We start from the raw sequence: 21666 nt of genomic DNA on the forward strand, positions 1-21666 counted from the left end.
CCTTTCCCCATTGTATGTTCTTGGCCCCTTTGTCATAAATTAATTGACCATATTGCATGAGTTTTATTTCTGGGGTCTCTATTCTGTTCCAAGATCTGTGTGTCTGTTTTTATGACTGTATCATACTGTTTTGATTACTGTAGCTTTGCAATATAGTTTGAAATCAGGAAGAATGATGCCTCTAGCTTTGTTCTTCTTTCTCAAGATTGCTTTTGCTACTTAGGGTTTTTTCAGGTTCCAATTTTTAGGATTATTTATTTCTACGAAAAATGCCATTGGAATTTTCATAGGGATTGCATTGAATCTGTAGATTGCTTTGGGTAGTATGGACATTTCAATAATATTAATTCCTCTAATCCATGAACACAGAATATCTTTTCATTTATTTGTGTCATCTTTCCTACAGTTTTCAGTGTACAGTTTCTAACCTTGGTAAAATTTATTCCTAAGTACTCCTAATTTCTTTTTTGGATAGCTCATTGTTAGTGTATAGAGAAGCAATTGATTTTTGTATATTGATTTTGTATCCTGCAACTTTACTGAAATTGTTTATTATTTCTAACAGTTTTTTGGTGGATTCTTTAGGGTTTTCTAAATATAATATGTCATCTGCTAACAGTGACAATTGTACTTCTCCCTTTCTAATTTGGATGCCTCTTATTTCTTTTTCTTGCCTCACTGCTCTGGCTAGGATTTCCAGTACTATGTTGAATAAAAGTGATGACAGTAGATATGCTTGTCTTGTTCTTGATCTTAGAGGAAAAGCTTTCAGCATTTCATCATTGAGTACGTTGTCATCTGTGGGTTTGACATATATGGCCTTTATTATGTTGAGGTGCAGTCCCTCAATACCCAGTTTGTTGAGAGTTTTTATCATGAATGGATGTTGAATTTTGTCAAATGCTCTCTCTGTATCTATTGAGATGATGATATGATTTTTATCCTTTATTTTCTTAATGTGGTGTATATCACGTTTATTGATTTGTGGGTATTGAACCATCCATGTACTACTGGAATAAGTCCCATTTGATCATGGTGTATGATCCTTTTAAACTATTGTTGAATTCAGTTTGCTAATATTTTGTGGGGATTTTTGCATCTATGTTCATCAGGAATATGGGCCTGTAATTTTTTTTCTTGTAATGTCTTTGTCTGCCTTTGGTATCAAGGTAAAGCTGGCTTTGTAAAATGAATTTGGAAGTGTTCTTTCCTTTTCTGTGTTTTGGAAGATATTGAGATGGATTGGTATTAATTTGTATTTAAATGTTTTGTGGAATTCACCAGTGAAGGCATCTGTCTCTGAACTCTTTTTTTTTTTTTAATTTATTTTATTTATTTATTTATGGCTGTGTTGGGTCCTCATTTCTGTGTGAGGGCTTTCTCTAGTTGTGGCAGGCGGGGGCCACTCTTCATCGTGGTGTGCGGGCCGCGGCTTCACTTGTTGCGGACCACAGGCTCCAGACGCGCAGGCTCAGTAACTGTGGCTCACGGGCCCAGCTGCTCTGCGGCATGTGGGATCTTCCCAGACCAGGGCTCGAACCCGTGTCCCCTGCATTGGCAGGCAGACTCTCAACCACTGCGCCACCAGGGAAGCCCTCTGAACTTTTTTTGTTGGGAGGTTTTTGATTACTGGTTCAATATCCTTACTAGTAGTTTGTTCAAATTTTCTGTTTCCTTGTGATTCAGTCTTGGTAGGTTGTTTCTAGGAATTAGTCCATTTCTTCTAAGTTATCCAACTTGTTGGCATATAAGTATTCATAGTGGTCTTTATGATCTTTCGTATTTCTGTGGTATCAGTTGTAATATCTCCTTTTTCATTTATACCTTTATGTCAGTTCTCTTTTTTTCTTGGGAAGTCTAATTAAAAGTTTGTCTAGTTTATTTCTTTTAAAAACCAGCTCTTAGTTTCATTAATCTTTTCTGTTGTCTTTTTAGTCTCTATTTCATTTATTTCCACTCTTATCTTTGTTACTTCCTTCCTTTTGCTAGCTTTGAGCTTAGTTTGTTGCTCTCTTTCTAATTCTTCCAGGTGTAAAGATAGCTGTTCAGGATTTTTTTTCTTCATGTAGTTGTTTATCACTATAAACTTCCCTTTTAGAACTACTTTTGCTGCATTTCATAAGTTTTGCTATGTTTTGTTTCCATTTTCTTTTGTCTCAAAGTATTTTTTTGATTTCTTCTTTGATCCATTGGTTATTTAGGAACATGTTGTTTAATCTCCCCATATTTGTGAACTTTCCAGTTTTTGTCTTGCAATTGATTTCTACTTTGATACAATCATGGTTGGAAAAGATGCTAGATAGGGTTTCAATTTTTTTTAATTTATTAAGACTTGTGGTCTAACATATGATCTATCCTAAAGAAAATTCCATGTGCATCTGAGAAGAATGTGTATTCAGTTGCTGTTGGATGGAATGTTGTGTTATGTCCTTTAGGTTCATCATGTCTAACATGTAGTTGAAGTCCAATGTTTCCTTGCTGATTTTTCTGGCCAAATGATTCATTGTTGAAAGTGGAGTATTCAAGTCCCCTGATATTGTATTGCTATTTTTTTCTCCCTTCACAATATTTGCTTTATATATATTTAGGTGCTTCTGTTTTGGGCTTATATTTACAATTGTTACATCCTTTTGATTAATTGACCGTTTTTTTTTAAACTTTTTTGTATTTTTTTAAAACATCTTTATTGGAGTATAATTGCTTTACAATGGTGTGTTAGTTTCTGCTTTATAACAAATTGAATCAGTTATACATATATATATGTCCCCATATCTCTTCCCTCTTGTGTCTCCCTCCCTCCCACCCTCCCTATCCCACCCCTCTAGGTGGTCACAAAGCACCGAGCTGGTCTTCCTGTGCTATGCGGCTGCTTCCCACTAGCTATCTATTTTACACGTTTGGTAGTGTATATATGTCCATGCCACTCTCTCACTTTGTCCCAGCTTACCCTTCCCCCTTCCCATGTCCTCAAGTCCATTCTCTTGTAGGTCTGTGTCTTTATTCCCATCTTGCCCCTAGGTTCTTCATGACCATTTTTTTTTTTTTTTTAGATTCCATATATATGTGTTAGCATATGGTATTTGTTTTTCTCTTTCTGACTTACTTCACTCTGTATGACAGACTCTAGGTCCATCCACCTCACTACAAATAACTCAATTTCATTTCTCTTTATGGCTGAGTAATATTCCATTGTATATATGTGCCACATCTTTATCCATTCATCTGTTGATGGACACTTAGGTTGCTTCCATGTCCTGGCTATTGTAAATAGAGCTGCAATGAACATTTTGGTGCATGACTCTTTTTGAATTATGGTTTTCTCAGGGTATATGCCCAGTAGTGGGATTGCAGAGTCGTATTGTAGTTCTATTTTTAGGTTTTTAAGGAACCTCCATATTGTTCTCCATAGTGGCTGTATCAATTTACATTCCCACCAACAGTGCAAGAGGGTTCCCTTTCCTCCACACCCTCTCCAGCATTTATTGTTTGTAGATTTTTTGATGATGGCCATTCTGACCAAATTGACCTATCTTTGATAATGACCTTCTTTGTCACTTGCTACATTTTTTTTTTTAATGTCTGAAACATTTATATTAACATATTTCCATACAAATAACCCAATGAAAGTTTAGTTGTTTTTTTTTTTATACTGCAGGTTCTTATTAGTCATCAGTTTTATACACGTCAGTGTATACATGTCAATCCCAATCGCCCAATTCAGCACACCACCATCCCCACCCCACCGCAGTTTTCCCCCCTTGGTGTCCATATGTCTCTTCTCTACATCTGTGTCTCAATTTCTGCCCTGCAAACCGGCTCATCTGTACCATTTTTCTAGGTTCCACATACATGCGTTAATATACAATATTTGTTTTTCTCTTTCTGACTTACTTCACTCTGTATGACAGTCTCTAGATCCATCCACGTCTCAACAAATGACCCAATTTCGTTCCTTTTTATGGCTGAGTAATATTCCATTGTATATATGTACCACAACTTCTTTATCCATTCGTCTGTTGATGGGCATTTAGGTTGCTTCCATGACCTGGCTATTGTAAATAGTGCTGCAATGAACATTCGTGTGCATGTGTCTTTTTGAATTATGGTTTTCTCTGGGTATATGCCCAGTAGTGGGATTGCTGGGTCATATGGTAATTCTATTTTTAGTTTTTTAAGGAACCTCCATATTGTTCTCCATAGTGGCTGTATCAATTTACATTCCCACCAACAGTGCAAGAGGGTTCCCTTTTCTCCACACCCTCTCCAGCATTTGTTGTTTGTAGATTTTCTGATGATGCCCATTCTAACTGGTGTGAGGTGATACCTCATTGTAGTTTTGATTTGCATTTCTCTATTAATTAGTGATGTTGAGCATCTTTTCATGTGCTTCGTGGCCATCTGTATGTCTTCTTTGGAGAAATGTCTATTTAGGTCTTCTGCCCATTTTTGGATTGGGGTGTTTGTTTCTTTAATATTGAGCTGAATGAGCTGTTTATATATTTTGGAGATTAATCCTTTGTCTGTTGATTCGTTTGCAAATATTTTCTCCCATTCTGAGGGTTGTCTTTTCGTCTTGTTTATGGTTTCCTTTGCTGTGCAAAAGCTTTGAAGTTTCATTAGGTCCCATTTGTTTATTTTTCTTTTTATTTCCATTACTCTAGGAGGTGGATCAAAAAAGATCTTGCTGTGATTTATGTCAGAGTGTTCTTCCTATGTTTTCCTCTAAGAGTTTTATAGTGTCCAGTCTTACATTTAGGTCTCTAATCCATTTTGAGTTTATTTTTGTGTATGGTGTTAGGGAGTGTTCTAATTTCATTCTTTTACATGTAACTGTCCAGTTTTCCCAGCACCACTTATTGAAGAGGCTGTCTTTTCTCCATTGTATATCTTTGCCTCCTTTGTCATAGATTAGTTGACCATAGGTGCATGGGTTAATCTCTGGGCTTTCTATCTTGTTCCATTGATCTATATTTCTGTTTTTGTGCCAGTACCATATTGTCTTGATTACTGTAGCTTTGTAGTATAGTCTGAAGTCAGGGAGTCTGATTCCTCCAGCTCCGTTTTTTTCCCTCAAGACTGCTTTGGCTATTAGGGGTCTTTTCTGTCTCCATACAAATTTTAAGATTATTTGTTCTAGTTCCATAAAAGTGCCATTGGTAATTTGATAGGGATTGCATTGAATCTGTAGATTGCTTTGGGTAGTAGAGTCATTTTCACCATGTTGATTCTTCCAATCCAAGAACACAGTATATCTCTCCATTTGTTTGTATCATCTTTAATTTCTTTCATCAGTGCCTTATAGTTTTCTGCATACAGGTCTTTTGTCTCCCTAGGTAGGTTTATTCCTAGGTATTTCATACTTTTTGTTGCAATGGTAAATGGGAGTGTTTCCATAATTTCTCTTTCAGATTTTTCATCATTAGTGTATAGGAATGCAAGAGATTTCTGTGCATTCATTTTGTATCCTGCAACTTTACCAAATTCATTAATTAGCTCTAGCAGTTTTCTGGTGGCAGTTTTAGGATTCTCTATGTATAGTAACATGTCATCTGCAAACAGTGACAGTTTTATTTCTTCTTTTCCAATTTGTATTCCTTTTATTTCTTTTTCTTCTCTGATTGCCGTGGCTAGGACTTCCAGAACTATGTTGAATAATAGTGGCGAGAGTGGACATCCTTGTCTCGTTCCTGATCTTAGAGGAAATGCTTTCAATTTTTCACCATTGAGAATGATGTTTGCTGTGGGTTTGTCATATATGGCCTTTATTATGTTGAGGTAGGTTCCCTCTATGCCCACTTTCTGGAGAGTTTTTATCAGAAATGGGTGTTGAATTTTGTCAAAAGCTTTTTCTGCATTTATTGAGATGATCATATGGTTTTTATTCTTCCGTTTGTTAATATGGTGTATCACATTCATTGATTTGCGTATATTGAAGAATCCTTGCATCCCTGGGAGAAATCCCACTTGATCGTGGTGTATGATCCTTTTAATGTGTTGTTGGATTCTGTTTGCTAGTATTTTGTTGAGGATTTTTGCATCTCTATTCATCAGTGATATTGGTCTGTAATTTTCTTTTTTTGTAGTGTCTTTGTCTGGTTTTGGTATCAGGGTGATGGTGGCCTCATAGAATGAGTTTGGGAATGTTCCTTCCTCTGCAATTTTTTGGAAGAGTTTGAGAAGGATGGGTGTTAGCTCTTCTCTAAATGTTTGATAGAATTCACCTGTGAAGCCATCTGGTCCTGGACTTTTGTTTGTTGGAAGATTTTTAATCACAGTTTCAATTTCATTACTTGTGATTGGTCTGTTCATATTTTCTGTTTCTTCCTGGTTCAGTCTTGGAAGGTTATACCTTTCTAAGAATTTTTCCATTTCTTCCAGGTTGTCCATTTTATTGGCATAAAGTTGCTTGTAGTAGTCTCTTAGAATGCTTTGTATTTCTGCAGTGTCTGTTGTAACTTCTCCTTTTTCATTTCTGATTTTATTGATTTGAGTCCTCTCCCTCTTTTTCTTGATGAGTCTGGCTAATGGCTTATCAATTTTGTTTATCTTCTCAAAGAACCAGCTTTTAGTTTTATTGATCTTTGCTATTGTTTTCTTAGTTTCTATTTCATTTATTTCTGCTCTGATCTTTATGATTTCTTTCCTTCTGCTCTCTTTGGGTTTTGTTTGTTCTTCTTTCTCTAGTTTCTTTAGGTGTAAGGTTAGATTGTTTACTTGAGATTTTTCTTGTTTCATTAGGTAGGTTTGTATAGCTATAAACTTCCCTCTTAGAACTGCTTTTGCTGCATCCCACAGGTTTTGGGTCGTCGTGTTTTCATTGTCATTTGTCTCTAGGTATTTTTTGATTTCCTCTTTGATTTCTTCAGTGATCTCTTGGTTATTTAGTAACGTATTGTTTAGCCTCCATGTGTTTGTGTTTTGTACGGTTTTTTCCCTGTAATTCATTTCTAATCTCATAGCATTGTGGTCAGAAAAGATGCTTGATATGATTTCAATTTTCTTAAATTTACTGAGGCTTGATTTGTGACCCAAGATGTGATCTATCCTGGAGAATGTTCCATGCGCACTTGAGAAGAACGTGTAATCTGCTGTTTTTGGATGGAATGTCCTATAAATATCAATTAAATCTATCTGGTCTATTGTGTCATTTAAAGCTTCTGTTTCCTTATTTATTTTCATTTTGGATGATCTGTCCATTGGTGTAAGTGAGGTGTTAAAGTCCCCCACTATTATTGTGTTACTGTCAGTTTCCTCTCTTATAGCTGTTAGCAGTTGCCTTATGTATTGAGGTGCTCCTATGTTGGGTGCATATATATTTATAATTGTTATATCTTCTTCTTGGATCCTTTGATCATTATGTAGTGTCCTTCCTTGTCTCTTGTAACATTCTTTATTTTAAAGTCTATTTTATCTGATATGAGTATAGCTACTCCAGCTTTCTTTTGATTTCCATTTGCATGGAATATCTTTTTCCATCCCCTCACTTTCAGTCTGTATGTGTCCCTAGGTCTAAAGTGGGTCTCTTGTAGACAGCATATATATGGGTCTTGTTTTTGTATCCATTCAGCAAGCCTGTGTCTTTTGGTTGGAGCATTTAATCCATTCACGTTTAAGGTAATTATTGATATGTATGTTCCTATGACCATTTTCTTAATTGTTTTGGGTTTGTTTTTGTAGGTCCTTTTCTTCTCTTGTGTTTCCCCCTTAGAGAAGTTCCTTTAGCATTTGTTGTAGAACTGGTTTGGTGGTGCTGAATTCTCTTAGCTTTTGCTTGTCTGTAAAGCTTTTGATTTCTCCATCAAATCTGAATGAGATCCTTGCCGGGTAGAGTAATCTTGGTTGTAGGTTCTTCCCTTTCATCACTTTAAGTATATCATGCCACTCCCATCTGGCTTGTAGAGTTTCTGCTGAGAAATCAGCTGTTAACCTTATGGGAGTTCCCTTGTATGTTATTTGTCGTTTTTCCCTTGCTGCTTTCAATAATTTGTCTTTGTCTTTAATTTTTGCCACTTTGATTACTATGTGTCTCGGCGTGTTTCTCCTTGGGTTTATCCTGTATGGGACTCTCTGCGCTTCCTGGACTTGGGTGGCTATTTCCTTTCCCATGTTAGGGAAGTTTTCGACTATAATCTCTTCAAAGATTTTCTCTGGTCCTTTCTCTCTCTCTTCTCCTTCTGGGACCCCTATAATGCGAATGTTGTTGCGTTTAATGTTGTCCCAGAGGTCTCTTAGGCTGTCTTCATTTCTTTTCATTCTCTTTTCTTTAGTCTGTTCTGCAGCAGTGAATTCCACCATTCTGTCTTCCAGGTCACTTATCCGTTCTTCTGCCTCAGTTATTCTGCTGTTGATTCCTTCTAGTGTAGTTTTCATTTCAGTTATTGTATTGTTCATCTCTCTTTGTTTGTTCTTTAATTCTTCTAGGTCTTTGTTAATCATTTCTTGCATCTTCTCAGTCTTTGCCTCCATTCTTATTCCGAGGTCCTGGATCATCTTCACTATCATTATTCTGAATTCTTTTTCTGGAAGGTTGCTTATCTCCACTTCATTTAGTTGTTTTTCTGGGGTTTTTTCTTGTTCCTTCATCTGGTATATAGCCCTCTGCCTTTTCATCTTGTCTATCTTTCTGTAAATATGGTTTTTGTTCCACAGGCTGCAGGATTGTAGTTTTTCTTGCTTCTGCTCTTGGGAAGTTAGAAGCTTCAATAAAGCTGCAGCAGTTTCTTAAAAGAGTTTCCAGCTCTTCTGTTCAAGCCTTCAGGGACAGCAGTCTATTGTTTTGACTATCTTCAAAAATGAGACAACTTCAACACATGAAAATAGATTTTTACTTAGACTGGAGAACTCTTATACCACAGAAGCCCACCAACTGGTGTGAAGGTTCTGAGCCCCACGTCAGGCTTCCCAACTTGGGGGTACGGCAACGGGAGGAGGAATTCCTGCTAGTGTTGGAGGGTCTCCTACAGAGGCGGGGAGTGGCTGCGGCTCACCATGGGGACAAGGACACTGGCAGCAGAAGTTCCAGGAACTACTCCTTGGCGTGAGCCCTCCCAGAGTCCGCCATTAGCCCCACCAAAGAGCGCAGCATTTGCTACATTTTTTAACTTGAAGTTTATTTTGTCTGATATAGTACAGCTACCTTTGCTTTCTTTTGGTTTTCATTTGCAAAGAATATCTTTTTGCATCCCTTCACCTTTAGTCTGTGTGTGTCCTTTAAGCTAGGTGAGACTCTTTTAGTCAACATATAGTTGTTTTTGATTTTTATCCATTCAGCCACTCTTTTGATTAGAGAATTTAATCCATTTACATTTAACGTTTAAAAAATTTTTTATTGTAGTTGATTTACAGTATTGTTAGTTTCATGTGTATAGCATTGTGAGTCAGTATTTTTGCAGATTATACTCCATTATAGGTTATTATAAGATAACGGCTATAATTCCCTATGCTTTACAGTATATCCTTGTTGCTTATCTTCTTTTTTTTAAATTTTATTATTATTTATTTTATTTATTTATTTTTGGCTGCATTGGGTCTTTGTTGCTGTGTACGGGCTTTTTCTAGTTGCAGTCAGCGGGGGCTACTTTTCGTTGTGGTGCATGGGCTTCTCATTGCAGTGGCTTCTCTTGTTGTGGAGCGTGGGCTCTAGGCACTGGGCTTCAGGAGCTGTAGCTCGCGGGCTCTGGAGCACAGGCTTAGTAGTTGTGGCACACAGGCTTAGTTGCTCTGCGGCATGTGGGATCTTCCTGGACCAGGGCTTGAACCCGTGTCCCCTGCATTGGCAGGAGGATTCTTAACCACTGCACCACCAGGGAAGCCCAGCTTATCTATTTTATACATAGTAGTTTGTATCTGTTAATCCCGTACCCCTAACTTATTCCTCCTCCCTTCCCTATCCCCTTTGGTAACCATAGTTTTTCTATATCTGTTAGTCTGTTTTCTGTTTTGCATATACATTCATCTGTATTATTTTTTAGATTCCATTTATATTATATATCAGTAGTATTTGTCTTTCTCTGACTTATTTCACTAACCATAATATTCCCTAGGACCATCCACATTGCTGCAAATGGCAGTATTTTATTCTTCTTTGTGGCTGAGTAATATTCCATTGTACGTACATACATACATACATATATATATATATAATCACATCTTTTTTTTTTTAAATAAATTTATTTATTTATTTATTTATTTTTGGGTGTGTTGGGTCTTCGTTTCTGTGCGAGGGCTTTCTCTAGTTGCGGCGAGCGGGGGCCACTCTTCATCGCAGTGCGCGGGCCTCTCACTATCGCGGCCTCTCTTGTTGCGGAGCACAGGCTCCAGATGCACAGGCTCAGTAGTCGTGGCTCACGGGCCTAGTTGCTCTGCGGCATGTGGGATCCTCCCAGACCAGGGCTCGAACCCATGTCCCCTGCATTGGCAGGCAGATTCTCAACCACTGCGCCACCAGGGAAGCCCCATCACATCTTTTTAATCTAATCATCTGTTGATGGGCACTTGACTTGCTCCCATGTCTTGGCTCTTTTGATTTTTCTGGCCAAATGATTTATTGTTGCTGCTATGAACATTGGGGTGTATGTAACTTCTTGAATAGGCATTTTCATTTTTCTCCAGTAAAACCCAGGGAGTAGAATTGCTGGATCGTATGGTAGTTCATTTTTAGTTTTTTGAGGAACCTCCATGCTGTTTTCCATGGTGGCTGCACCAACTTACATTCTCACCAACAGTGTATGAGGGTTCCCTTTTTTCTGCATCCTCTCTGACATGTTATTTGTAGACTTTTTGATGGTAACCATTCTGACAAGTGTGAGATGGTATCTCTTTTTTTTTTTTCTTTTTTGGCTGTGTTGGGTCTTCGTTGCTGTGCATGGGCTTTCTCGAGTTGCAGCGAGTGGGGGGGCTACTCTTCGTTGCGGTGTGCAGGCTTCTCATTGTGGCTTCTCTTGTTGCGGAGCACAGGCTCTAGGTGTGCAGGCTCAGTAGTTGTGGCTTGCAGGCTCTAGAGCACAGGCTCAGTAGTTGTGGTGCACGGGCTTAGTTGCTCCGTGGCACGTGGGATCTTCCTGAGCCAGGGATCGAACCTGTGTCCCCTACACTGGCAGGCAGATACTTAACCACTGCGCCACCAGGGAAGCCCTATCTCATTGTTTTGATTTTGCATTTCTCTAATAATTAGCAATGTTGAGCATCTTTTCATGTGCCTGTTAGCCATCCGTGTGTCTTCTTCAGAAAAATGTTTTTTCAGGTCTTCTGCCCATTTTTTGATTGGGTTGTTTTTTTGCTATTGAGTTGTATGAGCTGTTTGTGTATTTTGGATATTAACCCCCTGTCGGTCACATCATTCACAAATTTTCCCTCCCATTCTGTAGGCTGTCTTTTCATTTTGTTAACGGTTTCTTTTGCTGTGCAAAAGCTTTTAATTAGGTCCCATTTGTTTTTGCTTTTTTTTGTTTTTGTTTTTGTTTTTTGGCCTTAGGAAACTGATTCACGAAAATACTGCTATGATTTATGTCAGAGTGTTCTGCGTATGTTCTCTTTTAGGAATTTTATGATTTCCATTCTTATGTTTAGGTCTTTAATCCATTTTTGAGTTTATTTTTGTATATGGTATGAGAGAATGTTCTAATCTCATTGGTTTACATGTGGCTGTCCAGTTTTCCCAGCAACACTTGTTGAACAGACTGTCTTTTCTCCATTGTAGATTCCCGCCTCCTTTGTTGTAGGTTAGTTGACTGTAGGTGTGTGGGTTAAAGTAATGTAGTTGTGGATTTACTATTGCCATTTTGTTAATTGTTTTCTGGTTGTTTTGTGATTCCTCTGTTCCTTTCTTCCTCCCTTGCTGTCTCTGTGATTTGCTATTTCTCTATAAGTGTATGCTTTCTTTTCTCTTTTACATCCCTACTATAGGCTTTTGTTTTGTGGTTACCATGAGGCTTAAATAAAATGTCTTTTATATATATATATATATATATATATATATATATATATATATATATATAGTCTATTTTAAGCTGATAACTTCAAATGAATACAGCTCTGCCACCCCCCCCCCCACTTATTTGATGTCACAATTTGTACCTTTTTACATTGTGTATCCATTGACACGTTTGTATAGTTTTTTTTTTTTGTCAGAGTTTTCTGAATTTAAGTATATATTTATCTTTACCAGTGGTTTTATACTTTCATATGTTTTCCTGTTACTAAAGAAAACTAAGCCTCCTTCCATGTCAGTTTGAAGAACTCCCTTTAACGTTTCATGTAAGGCTGGTCTAGTGGTGATGAGCTCCTTCAGCTTTTGTCTGGAAAACTCGTTTTCAATTCTGAAGGACAACTTAGCCAGGTATTCTTGGTTGGCAGTTTTTTTCCTTTAGCACGTTGAATGTAATTTATGTGTCTCATTGTGGGTCTCTTTGGAGCCATCTTGTTTCTCTCTAGGCTTTCTGGATCTGGATGTGTGTTTCCACAGATTAGGGAAGTTTTCAGCCATTAATTCTTTGAAAAAGTTTTCTGCCCCTTTCTCTCTTTTCCTTCTGGGACCTCTATAATGCCTATATTGGTCCATTTGATGGTGTCCCATAAGTCCCTTAAGCTATCTTAACTTTTATAATTATTTTTCCTTTTTGCAACTCTGATGGGATGAATTCCAGTAACCTGTCTTCAAGTTTGCTGATCCTTTCCTGTGATTGATCTAGTCTGATGTTGAATCCCTCTATTGAACTTTTCAGTTCAGTTACATTAACAATTCTGTGATTTCTATTTGGTAGTTTAAAATATTTTCTATCTCTATTCAAATTCTTTGTTCATTCATTGCTCTCGACCTGGGTGAGCATCTTTACAACCATTATTTTGAAGTCTCTCAGGTAAGTCACTTTGTTTTATCAAGATCTTTGGATATTTATCGTGGCCTTTTGTTTGGAACATTATATCTTCATTTCTTCCTTTATTGGTGCCTATGCATTATATAAAACAGCCACCTCTTCCAGTATTGAATGGTCTCTTGTAGGAGATGGACCTCATCGTTCAGCCCAGCCTGAGCTCTTAGTTGTCTGTCAACCTTTTGTGACTGTCTGAGCTTCCTTCTTTGCTTTTAGTGGCTTTTTTAGAGGGTATGCTAAGACCTGTCTGTGTATCCAAAGGCAGGGACTGCAATTAGCACCTAGACGCAGACGGATTAGAACCTGGACCCTGAGGCTGCTGCGGAGAAAGTACATATTGATAGTTAAGCCCTGTCCCGGGAGAAAAGGAAATGGGCTTTTTTTTTTTTTTTTTTTTTTCCCTGTTCCCTTTGTGCTGAGCACAGGTGTACAATCACCAGGGCATGGTGGGAAGGGAGCTCCTGCACCCATTAAGAATTGTATTTTTGTTTGCTACAGTCCAGTGGAATTCATGAATGCAAGCCCCATTGGCTATCAGAGCCAGATGACCTATGGACTATTCCTTGGGTGTCAGACATAAAAGCCAGGGTACAGACGTGTACAAGCTCCTTGCAGGGAGATACTAATGACTGGAGTGAGCTGGAAGGAGAAGGTGGGAGAGGTGTCCTTCAGCTTCCCCAGTCTCTGGGGGAGACTGCCGCTGCTCCTAGCACCTGCTAGATTAGGAGCCCGGCCTTAGGCAGTAGCTTTTAAAATGTGCAGATAAACTTCTTTCAGGGGAGGACTGGGAGATGGGCAATTCTGCCTGCTCCCTCTGCACCTGGCCCTGAGGGGACAGTCACAGTGAGTGCTGTGTGCCCATTAAGAATGCTTCTTTATTATCTATAGCCTTGTGGATCTCATGAACACAAGCCCTGCTGGCTTTCAGAGCTAGGTATTTTGGGAACCCATACCTCCACCGGGAGTCTTAAAAGTTGGAGGGCTAGATGTGGAATCCAAACCCTTCACTGCTCAGGGAGAAGCTAAGAATTGGGAATTCTCTCCTGATGCACAGTGCTGTGCCAGGGTTGGGTTGTATGGTGAGACAGTATATTGACCTTTCCTACCCATTTTGGTGTGGGTATTTATTTTCTCATTTGTTTACTGTGTAGGAGCTGCCCAGCTAGTTTCTGGATCTCTTTTAGAGGGAACTGTTCCATGTGTAGCTGTACATCTGGCACATCCATGGAAAGAGGGGAGCTCTGGAGCCTTCTTGGTCATCTCTACCTTATCCCTCTTCTTAACATGGATGACTGAGAACTGCTTTATCTACAAGGGCAGAGAGACTCATCATCTGTCCCCTCTGAAGTTGAACCCGGTTTTAAAAATTGTGGCCATTGTTGGTTCAAATACTATTGTAATTTTAATTGTAATGTGAGAAGGCTCTTCTGCATTGCTAGAAGCTTTCCTTATGAGTCATTTCTACATTCTTGTATAGTAGGTTAGTTACATAATTCTTCAGTAAGTTTGTCACACACAGTATTTATAAAAGCTAAAACTGAGAGGAATTAGGTGGTCATAGGGTTGTGCTACATAATCTGATTTAATGTATTGATTACTGTGACTACTTGTGAGGAACATTTTGGCCCTTCTTATCATGAACACTTCTGGATTAGAATATCTGAGATGGAACCTGGAAATCTGCATTTTAACAACTTTTCCAGGTGATTATTCTGTGGACTAAAGTTTGAGTTCATATTGCTCTCTAGAATGTTTCACTAGCTATTTTGTTGACATCATTTACTAGTTTTTGTACCTACTGGTTTATTCTTTTGCCACATCTTTTATTACTAGATGAACTTAACATCTAAGTTGATATGCAGTTCAATTCCTTAGCCATGCTCCTTCCTCAGAGGAATACTGGTATCCAGTACTGGTATTCTGATTCACTGGGGTTTAACTATGTACAAACAGCAGAAGCAACTATAGTGTCACTTTTTCTTTCGTGAAAATATGGGGAGTAGGGGAGAGAGGGCATTAAGAAGCTGGTTTGTATTTTTCAAAAGTTCCACAAGTGATTTTGATATAGAAATTTTTTGTGCAGTTTTTTTGATAACTTTGTTATTTATCCTGCTATTCTGTTTTTACACCAAACCACAGTAGAATTGCTTTTCTTATAAATATCTTTAACAAACCAATTTTAATTTAGATTTTAGCATTAGTTATGGTTTCTTTTTCTAATAGGTATCATCTTTAAGAAATGAAAAGCGAGGCTCATCATATCTCGTCTCTGCCCCAGAAGGTGGTTCAGTGGAATTTGTTGACCAGCATTCTCAGGGCACAGGAGCATATTACGTGGAAACCTACTTAAAAAAGAAGCGAGTATACTGAGTTAAGTTCTCTCCTTATAAACTCATAAAGTTCTTTGCAGTATCTCTGCTGTTCATCGCTGCCTTAACTACGTTCAAACTAGCCATATCCTTTAAATACGGGTTTATAATTTCCCAGAAGGAACTGTGTTGTGCAGCAGGCAGAATTGCCAAATTAAAAAAATAAGTAGCAATAAGAAGAGACATCAACTGAGGACATATTCTGCTAGAATTAGATGCATCTTAATCAATGTGATATTAACTTACAGTTCATTGGAGAAATGACATATGTTCCAATATTCCTTGTTTAGGACTGGGAATAATTTTGACACCACATATAAAAGTTTGAAGCAATAAATGGGAAACATTCTTGTTTCCTGGGCCTTAGAATAAATTTCTTATAAGCCAGTGTGCATTCCAGTTTATCGATACTTTCCCTAGAAGTAATCTCATTTCAGATTTTTAGAATTTTTCCTAGAATTACAAGAATGCAAGTACACAATGCAGTGATTGGTAGTTATAAAGATGCTCTACATACAAACTTAATTATTACCCCCACACCAGTCATACAGTATAAAACTCAAACACAGAGTGACAGTGACATCCAAGGTATATACTACTACAGATGCTTTACTCTTAATATGTTATTTACCATTTATACCTCTTGTGAAAAACACAAGGTTTTGTTTTTTTTTTTTCTTTGAAGTAGCTTTGCTGATCTAATTTCAGGGGCTGGCAAACTACTTCTCTGCAGTCAAAAAACAGTCCTCCAGCTGTTTTTGTACTGCTTGCAAAGTAAGAATGATGTTTACATTTTTAAATGTTTGGAGGAAAAAAAATGTATGACTTGAAATTCAAATTTCAGTGCCCATACATAAGATTTTATTGGAACACAACCATGCTCATTCACTTACATATCATGTATGGCTAACTTCTGTGCTACAATGGCAGAGCTGAGTGGCTGCAAAGCCTAAAATATTTACTATCTGGCCCTTTATAAAGTTCGCAGACTCCTGATCTAATACCATTAATTCCCTAATCCTTTTACTTCACACCTACAAAAAGACCTTTAACTTTACAACAGATTTGTTGTAAGTAAGTGGCAAGGAACATAGGTTTCTGTGTCTTAATTTCATAGCATAGTGATGATTCATTTACTAGAACAGGGCACATTTTGGTCATCAGATGCCCTATTTCCACAATATAGTAAAGCAGTCAATTCTGCCCTTTCTGAAGGAGTGTTATGGAGTAACAGTATTTATAACTATTTTGAGATAAAAAGCTATACCTCACTCTCTGCTTTGTCTATTATTCTTTTGCAGTGTGTTTGTTAGGCTGAAAAACTATCAGCTATTTAACCCAATTTACTTTTGAAAGAATTGTGTTTATTGCATATAACTTTTGAATCACCATTATTTCCTGAAGAAGACCTTGGTATTAAATGCATGAGAAACCCTTTTGCTATCTAGAAATTTCTAAGTTCTTTGTTATGAGACATTAATTGATGATGTGGAGTTTAGGGGTCTCAGTGATCCTAGTCTTTTTGAAATAAGATCATTAAATATATTTAGGGGACTTATTGACTATGATAGAAGGTGTCTCTGTTTTAATTATGAAGTTTAAAATTGGTACACATGTTGTATGATTTGCAAAGAATTTTACTTGGTCTAATGTATTGCCTATATTAACTTCTATTGGCAAATGACAGCTAGAAAGTTAAATTATTAGATAATTTCTAATAAGTATACTACCTATAAATAACTGATCAGGATAGGCATCACTCAATTCTGACTCAGCAGATGAATAATGGGTTCTCCATGCTCTGCACTTCTTCCCATTTTCCTGTTGCATTAAGCTTCTTCAGTGCTTTGTCACACCTCTGTGACAGTACAAACAGAAGAAAGGGAAGATGGTGAATTTTAAAAATGTAAGCAGGAAGAGGTTTAAAGAACTAAAAGGTATTTTGGGTTAGCAAGTGTGGGTCTGCCATCTGTACTGGCCTGTGCCCCATTATTGTTGGGACACAACAGATAAGTACAAATCAAGTGGTGTTTGTTAGTAATAAGGACCATTACCAATGCTCTCCCCACCCCCAGCCTATACTGTTATTTTTCTATGTAAACAAATTGTTTGAAATGCTTTGAAAATGAACTCTTAATATTAAAAGGCACATGCATGTGAAGTCTCTAGTATATTTATTTGTATAAAGAGTAAACAAAGTGCATGTAGGGTGGCCACAGGTTTGACAGACCTTGGTGATTGATGTAGGGTTACTGGGAATGGCTGTTGCCATTGAATCAATACATAACTCTTTTTCAGGCTCAAGGTGAAAAGTAATGGTATCAAACAAATGCTAGACAGCATCAACAAAAAGTTTTTCAGACTCCTGGTCAAAAAGATCTTATGGTTCACATTGAATCAGAGCTTTGACATTTTTGATTACCCAGCTACCTCCAAGCAAACTGAAAACTGCCTAGTGGATCCTGAACTCCATAGTGCTTCTAGCTGGGTCTTTCAAGTTTTGCGCCATAGGGTGATGATGGTCAAAATAGTGATCGACTCTTGTAGATGGACGGTAAGTACTGAAACACTAAGAACAGTGCAATGTACATGGTATATATGCATTCAGCATCCAAAACCAATGCTGGCACAGCTTGCCCCGAAGTGGTAGAGTTAGTTATAAAAGGATACACATTGACATTTCTGAAAAGCAGGTACAACAGCAGCCAGGTTCTTAGAATCAATTCTGATTAAAGGTACACTGTTTGTTTAGGGAAGCACTGGCACAGGTTTAGTTCTCAAGAATCAATATCATGCAGCAAAGTATCTATTCCACAGCTGCCCCCCTGGGTATGACCAGTTTTCTCAAAAATGGGTACCGCTGGTCACCCAAGGGGACAGGAGCTAAGCCACTGCAGAAACAACTCAAAGTTTATGTCCTACTGTTGACAGGGATACACTCACTCATCTTTGTATAGCAACAACAGTATACTAACTGGTATCTAATATTTCAAGGATGTTTCATCTATCACTGTTTAGATATTGAAATTTGAGGGCATATTAGAGTATCGGCCAAGTCCATCAATCTTTATCTTTGATTTATGTGCCAGAAAAACATTTCACATCAACTGGCAGGTAAGAAAAAGCAATCAATCATCTTGAGACTTTACTTTGGTCAGCTCCTCTTGTTTGTTTTGAAAAATCCCATTCTGGTACTCAATTGTGATAGTAAACTAACCAGACGAAACAGTGGTATATTCTTTCCAAAAGGAGGAGTGCTTAAGTGCTTTCTAATATTTTGGTTGTCATTATTTGTCACTATGTTACTGGTGCCAAATTTAAAGAGGAAGTACTTATGCATATTAAGCACCACACAGTGTGCTTTATACATGGATACGTACCCCAGTATCTTTTTAGACAGAATACAAACTTTTTCCAGTTAGAACATTTTTTTTTTTTTTTAAATGGCTTGGGTGTTGGTTGGGGGTAGGAGAACTTGATACACAGTAGAATTTAAATGTTATTCATGCTTCTTATTTTAGAAGAGCTTCAAATCCCTCAATAAGGTTCTGAAAGGTTGTCCGATTGGATGGTTGGAATTCCCAGCATTTTCTCATAAGTTGATAAACCTGTAAAAAGAAAAAAATAACAACACTAAAAATGTTTAGGAGCTTTTTTTAAAAATTATAGAAACATCAAGAACATAATTTTGAAAATGTGAATGACTTCCCTTAATGAGTAACACTAGAAAACAAGAATATTTGAATAACTTAAAATACAGAAAATGTGACACATCTATAGTTCATAAATAACATTTTAACATTTGAGAAGCTCATGACTTAACTGACCTTGCAAAAAATCCAGGTCATTAATTACTATAAACCAGTTTAAGGGTGAAGTTATAGCTCAGTTTAGACTCCAAATTTCCTTACCGGCTGCTTCATTCTTTGGCTTAAACATACTATTCAGTACATCTTAAATAGTCTACAGAGTTAGCCTTAAAGGCTCAGTTCAGTTAGAAATACAGAAAACTGAATGTCACAAATGCTGTTGATAAGTGGGATAAACTTACACACAAAAATGCAATTATATGTATTTGTCACAGGAAGGCTACACCAGCATATGCGCCTATTAGGGTGCTCACCGAGGTGAGCCTACTTCTGAAGGGAATCCCTTGCTTTGAACAAAACTTGTGGCTGTCATCTGCCCCAAAGATGATTTTCTCAGATATCTTATCTGAAATTCAGCTTCAGAAAACTATTTTAAAAGAGTTTTCTACTCATTCCTGCTCCCCCACTCCAATTCCATGCTGGATAATTCAAGCAGTGAAAACAGTAAAAACTGAGTTTTATTACTGTGAAATGGCCCATAAATACCTCTTCTGGACAGTTAGGTGGACAAGGCAAACGTTTTCCTTCTTTTAATGTATTCACAAGTCTTGTTACTGTCATCTGGCCATGAGTTGGGCCTATCATTTTCAGGAACAACTATGTAAAATAAAACCAAACAAAATATTTTACTTTGTACATATTTATATAAACACCAGATAGATTAAGGTAAAATTTCTAGAACTGGAAATTAAAACAATAAAAAGGCTTTAAAAATCAAAGTCCAAGACAATTTTCCTTTCCATTGTAACACACTGATTGGATTCCATTTAAGAATGAAACTTACAAAGCAGAAGGATGGACACATTTTAATTGGGTGCTAGATTCAAACCAAGGACAAGTAAGACTTACCGCCATGGGACTGGAATCTGAATCACAGTAAGTAAGCAGCTCGTGCAGAGTTACTCCAAAAGACCAGACATCAGAGGCAATATAAAACTTACACTGAATTAAACATTCTGGAGCATACCTGAAAGAAAGCAGAACTTGAAACTTCATTTCCTGGGAAGAATATTCCAAAAAGCATTAGAGTAACTCAGAAAAATCAGCTCTCTGGTTTTTCTTGGAATTTAATATTCTAAGACATTTAAGTGTGTATTATGCATCAGTCACACATGTGCTGCTGTGGTGCACATCTGATATGTGGACAGTACCCCTATGGGCTCTCATTACACATTTGCTCCCAGACATCAGTCAGACAAGTCTGTGCTCCTCATTTCACAGAGCATAGGCTCTCCATGGGGAGGGGAGGGGGGGAGGAGGTGATGACGACAGGCCCGGGCTTCATGTGCCTGCAAGCTCAGATTGAGTCAGCAGTGAATTACTGCCCAGTCCTCTTCCAATGTCCGCTGTGTTGGTGAATGATACCCAATTGCCTGAGCCAGAAACTGAGGCATCCCCATATGCAGTCTCAGAAATACTTCTCAAACCTACCCACTTCTCCTAGACCCCACCATCGCTGTCCAAATCACTGTCCTATTCACACCATCACTGGCTCTGGCCAAATTAGACTCCCTGGCTCCAGTCTTGCTCCTCTCCTTCCCACAGTGATATTTTTTAAACAGAAGTCCCTGTCCTTAATCCCCCCAGCAGCAACCCAAAGCTCTTAGGATGGAGTCCCAGCTCCATAACTCAGCGTCCAGGGCATTGCCTTAGCAACCGCCAAGACCTCCCTTCGTGATCCAGCCACACGGAGCTGATTCCAGTTCCTAGGATAGCCACTGCTCTGTCTTACTCTTGCCATCATACATGCCATCTTCTAACCATCTTAACAAACCCCCAGGAATCTTTTAAGGCCTTATTTTAACAGAACTTCCAGAAAACCAAGCCTGAACCCTTTTATGGTTATGGTACCACGAAATTGGCTGCCTCACCCATTAAATTCTAAACTTGGTTGGCTTGTTCACCCTTGTATCTCTAGTACCTGGCACAAAGCAGGGCCTTGATACATATTTCTTTAATGAATAAATGGAGGTTTGGCCTTCGTGGGTGGGAGAGACCCATGTCGTGTCCATACAGGATGTACCTCGTGGTGCCAGTCAGTTCTACAGGACAGCGCAGAGTGGAGACTTTAGCAGCTTCCCCCTTGGATAGTGTTCCAGGCTGAGAGGGGTCAAAGTCGGGGTGTGGCCCACCAACCAGAATACTCTGGTGATTCATGAGAAGATGGCCAAGCTTCTTATGGATTTTTGCTCTGTTATGTCCAGGCTCTACCTGAATCTGCCAATGCCTACTCGTCACCTCTTTCCTGTCACCTTCCTGCCCCCTCCTCCTACCTGCCCTCCAGGCTTCCTCTGCATGGATGTGATTACTCCAGCTGCTAACAGTTTTAAGAACTGTGTCAGAGGAATGCCTTCTCCAGGCAAGATGGAGATGCTGAGCGTTGTGAGATTTCTTCCTTGGAAGATGATGTCCTATGAAGCTCAGGCATTTCTGCGGGTTGCTTTCAGTAAAACAGCTTAAAAGATGTTTCTTGAAGGCAAAAATCAGTCAATTCCAAATGATCTAAGTCTTTTTCTAATCTGGACTAATAAGAGACATAAACATAGCTAGAAAGGA

General features: G+C 38.2%; 2 protein-coding genes across 6 annotated transcripts in view; one reads left to right on the forward strand and one right to left on the reverse strand.

The window, feature by feature from the left end:
• RAVER2 (ribonucleoprotein, PTB binding 2) overlaps window positions 1–17402 on the forward strand; it is a 144313-nt gene extending 126911 nt beyond the window's left edge. For all 4 annotated transcript variants that reach the window (XM_059924056.1, XM_059924047.1, XM_059924050.1 and 1 more), the window contains one exon: window positions 15096–17402. In XM_059924056.1, coding sequence (XP_059780039.1) covers window positions 15096–15242 — 147 coding nt within the window. In that variant the 3' untranslated portion in view covers window positions 15243–17402. The remainder of the gene's footprint in view (window positions 1–15095) is intronic.
• JAK1 (Janus kinase 1) overlaps window positions 17399–21666 on the reverse strand; it is a 144041-nt gene continuing 139773 nt past the window's right edge. For both annotated transcript variants that reach the window (XM_059924029.1, XM_059924036.1), the window contains exons 23-25: window positions 19960–20077; window positions 19597–19707; window positions 17399–18849 (exon numbers count right to left, since the gene is read on the reverse strand). In XM_059924029.1, the coding sequence (XP_059780012.1) occupies window positions 18754–18849; window positions 19597–19707; window positions 19960–20077 (325 nt within the window). In that variant the 3' untranslated portion in view covers window positions 17399–18753. The remainder of the gene's footprint in view (window positions 18850–19596; window positions 19708–19959; window positions 20078–21666) is intronic.

This window comes from Balaenoptera ricei, chromosome 1 (assembly GCF_028023285.1).
Source record: "Balaenoptera ricei isolate mBalRic1 chromosome 1, mBalRic1.hap2, whole genome shotgun sequence".
NCBI classification, from domain to species: Eukaryota; Metazoa; Chordata; class Mammalia; order Artiodactyla; family Balaenopteridae; genus Balaenoptera; species Balaenoptera ricei.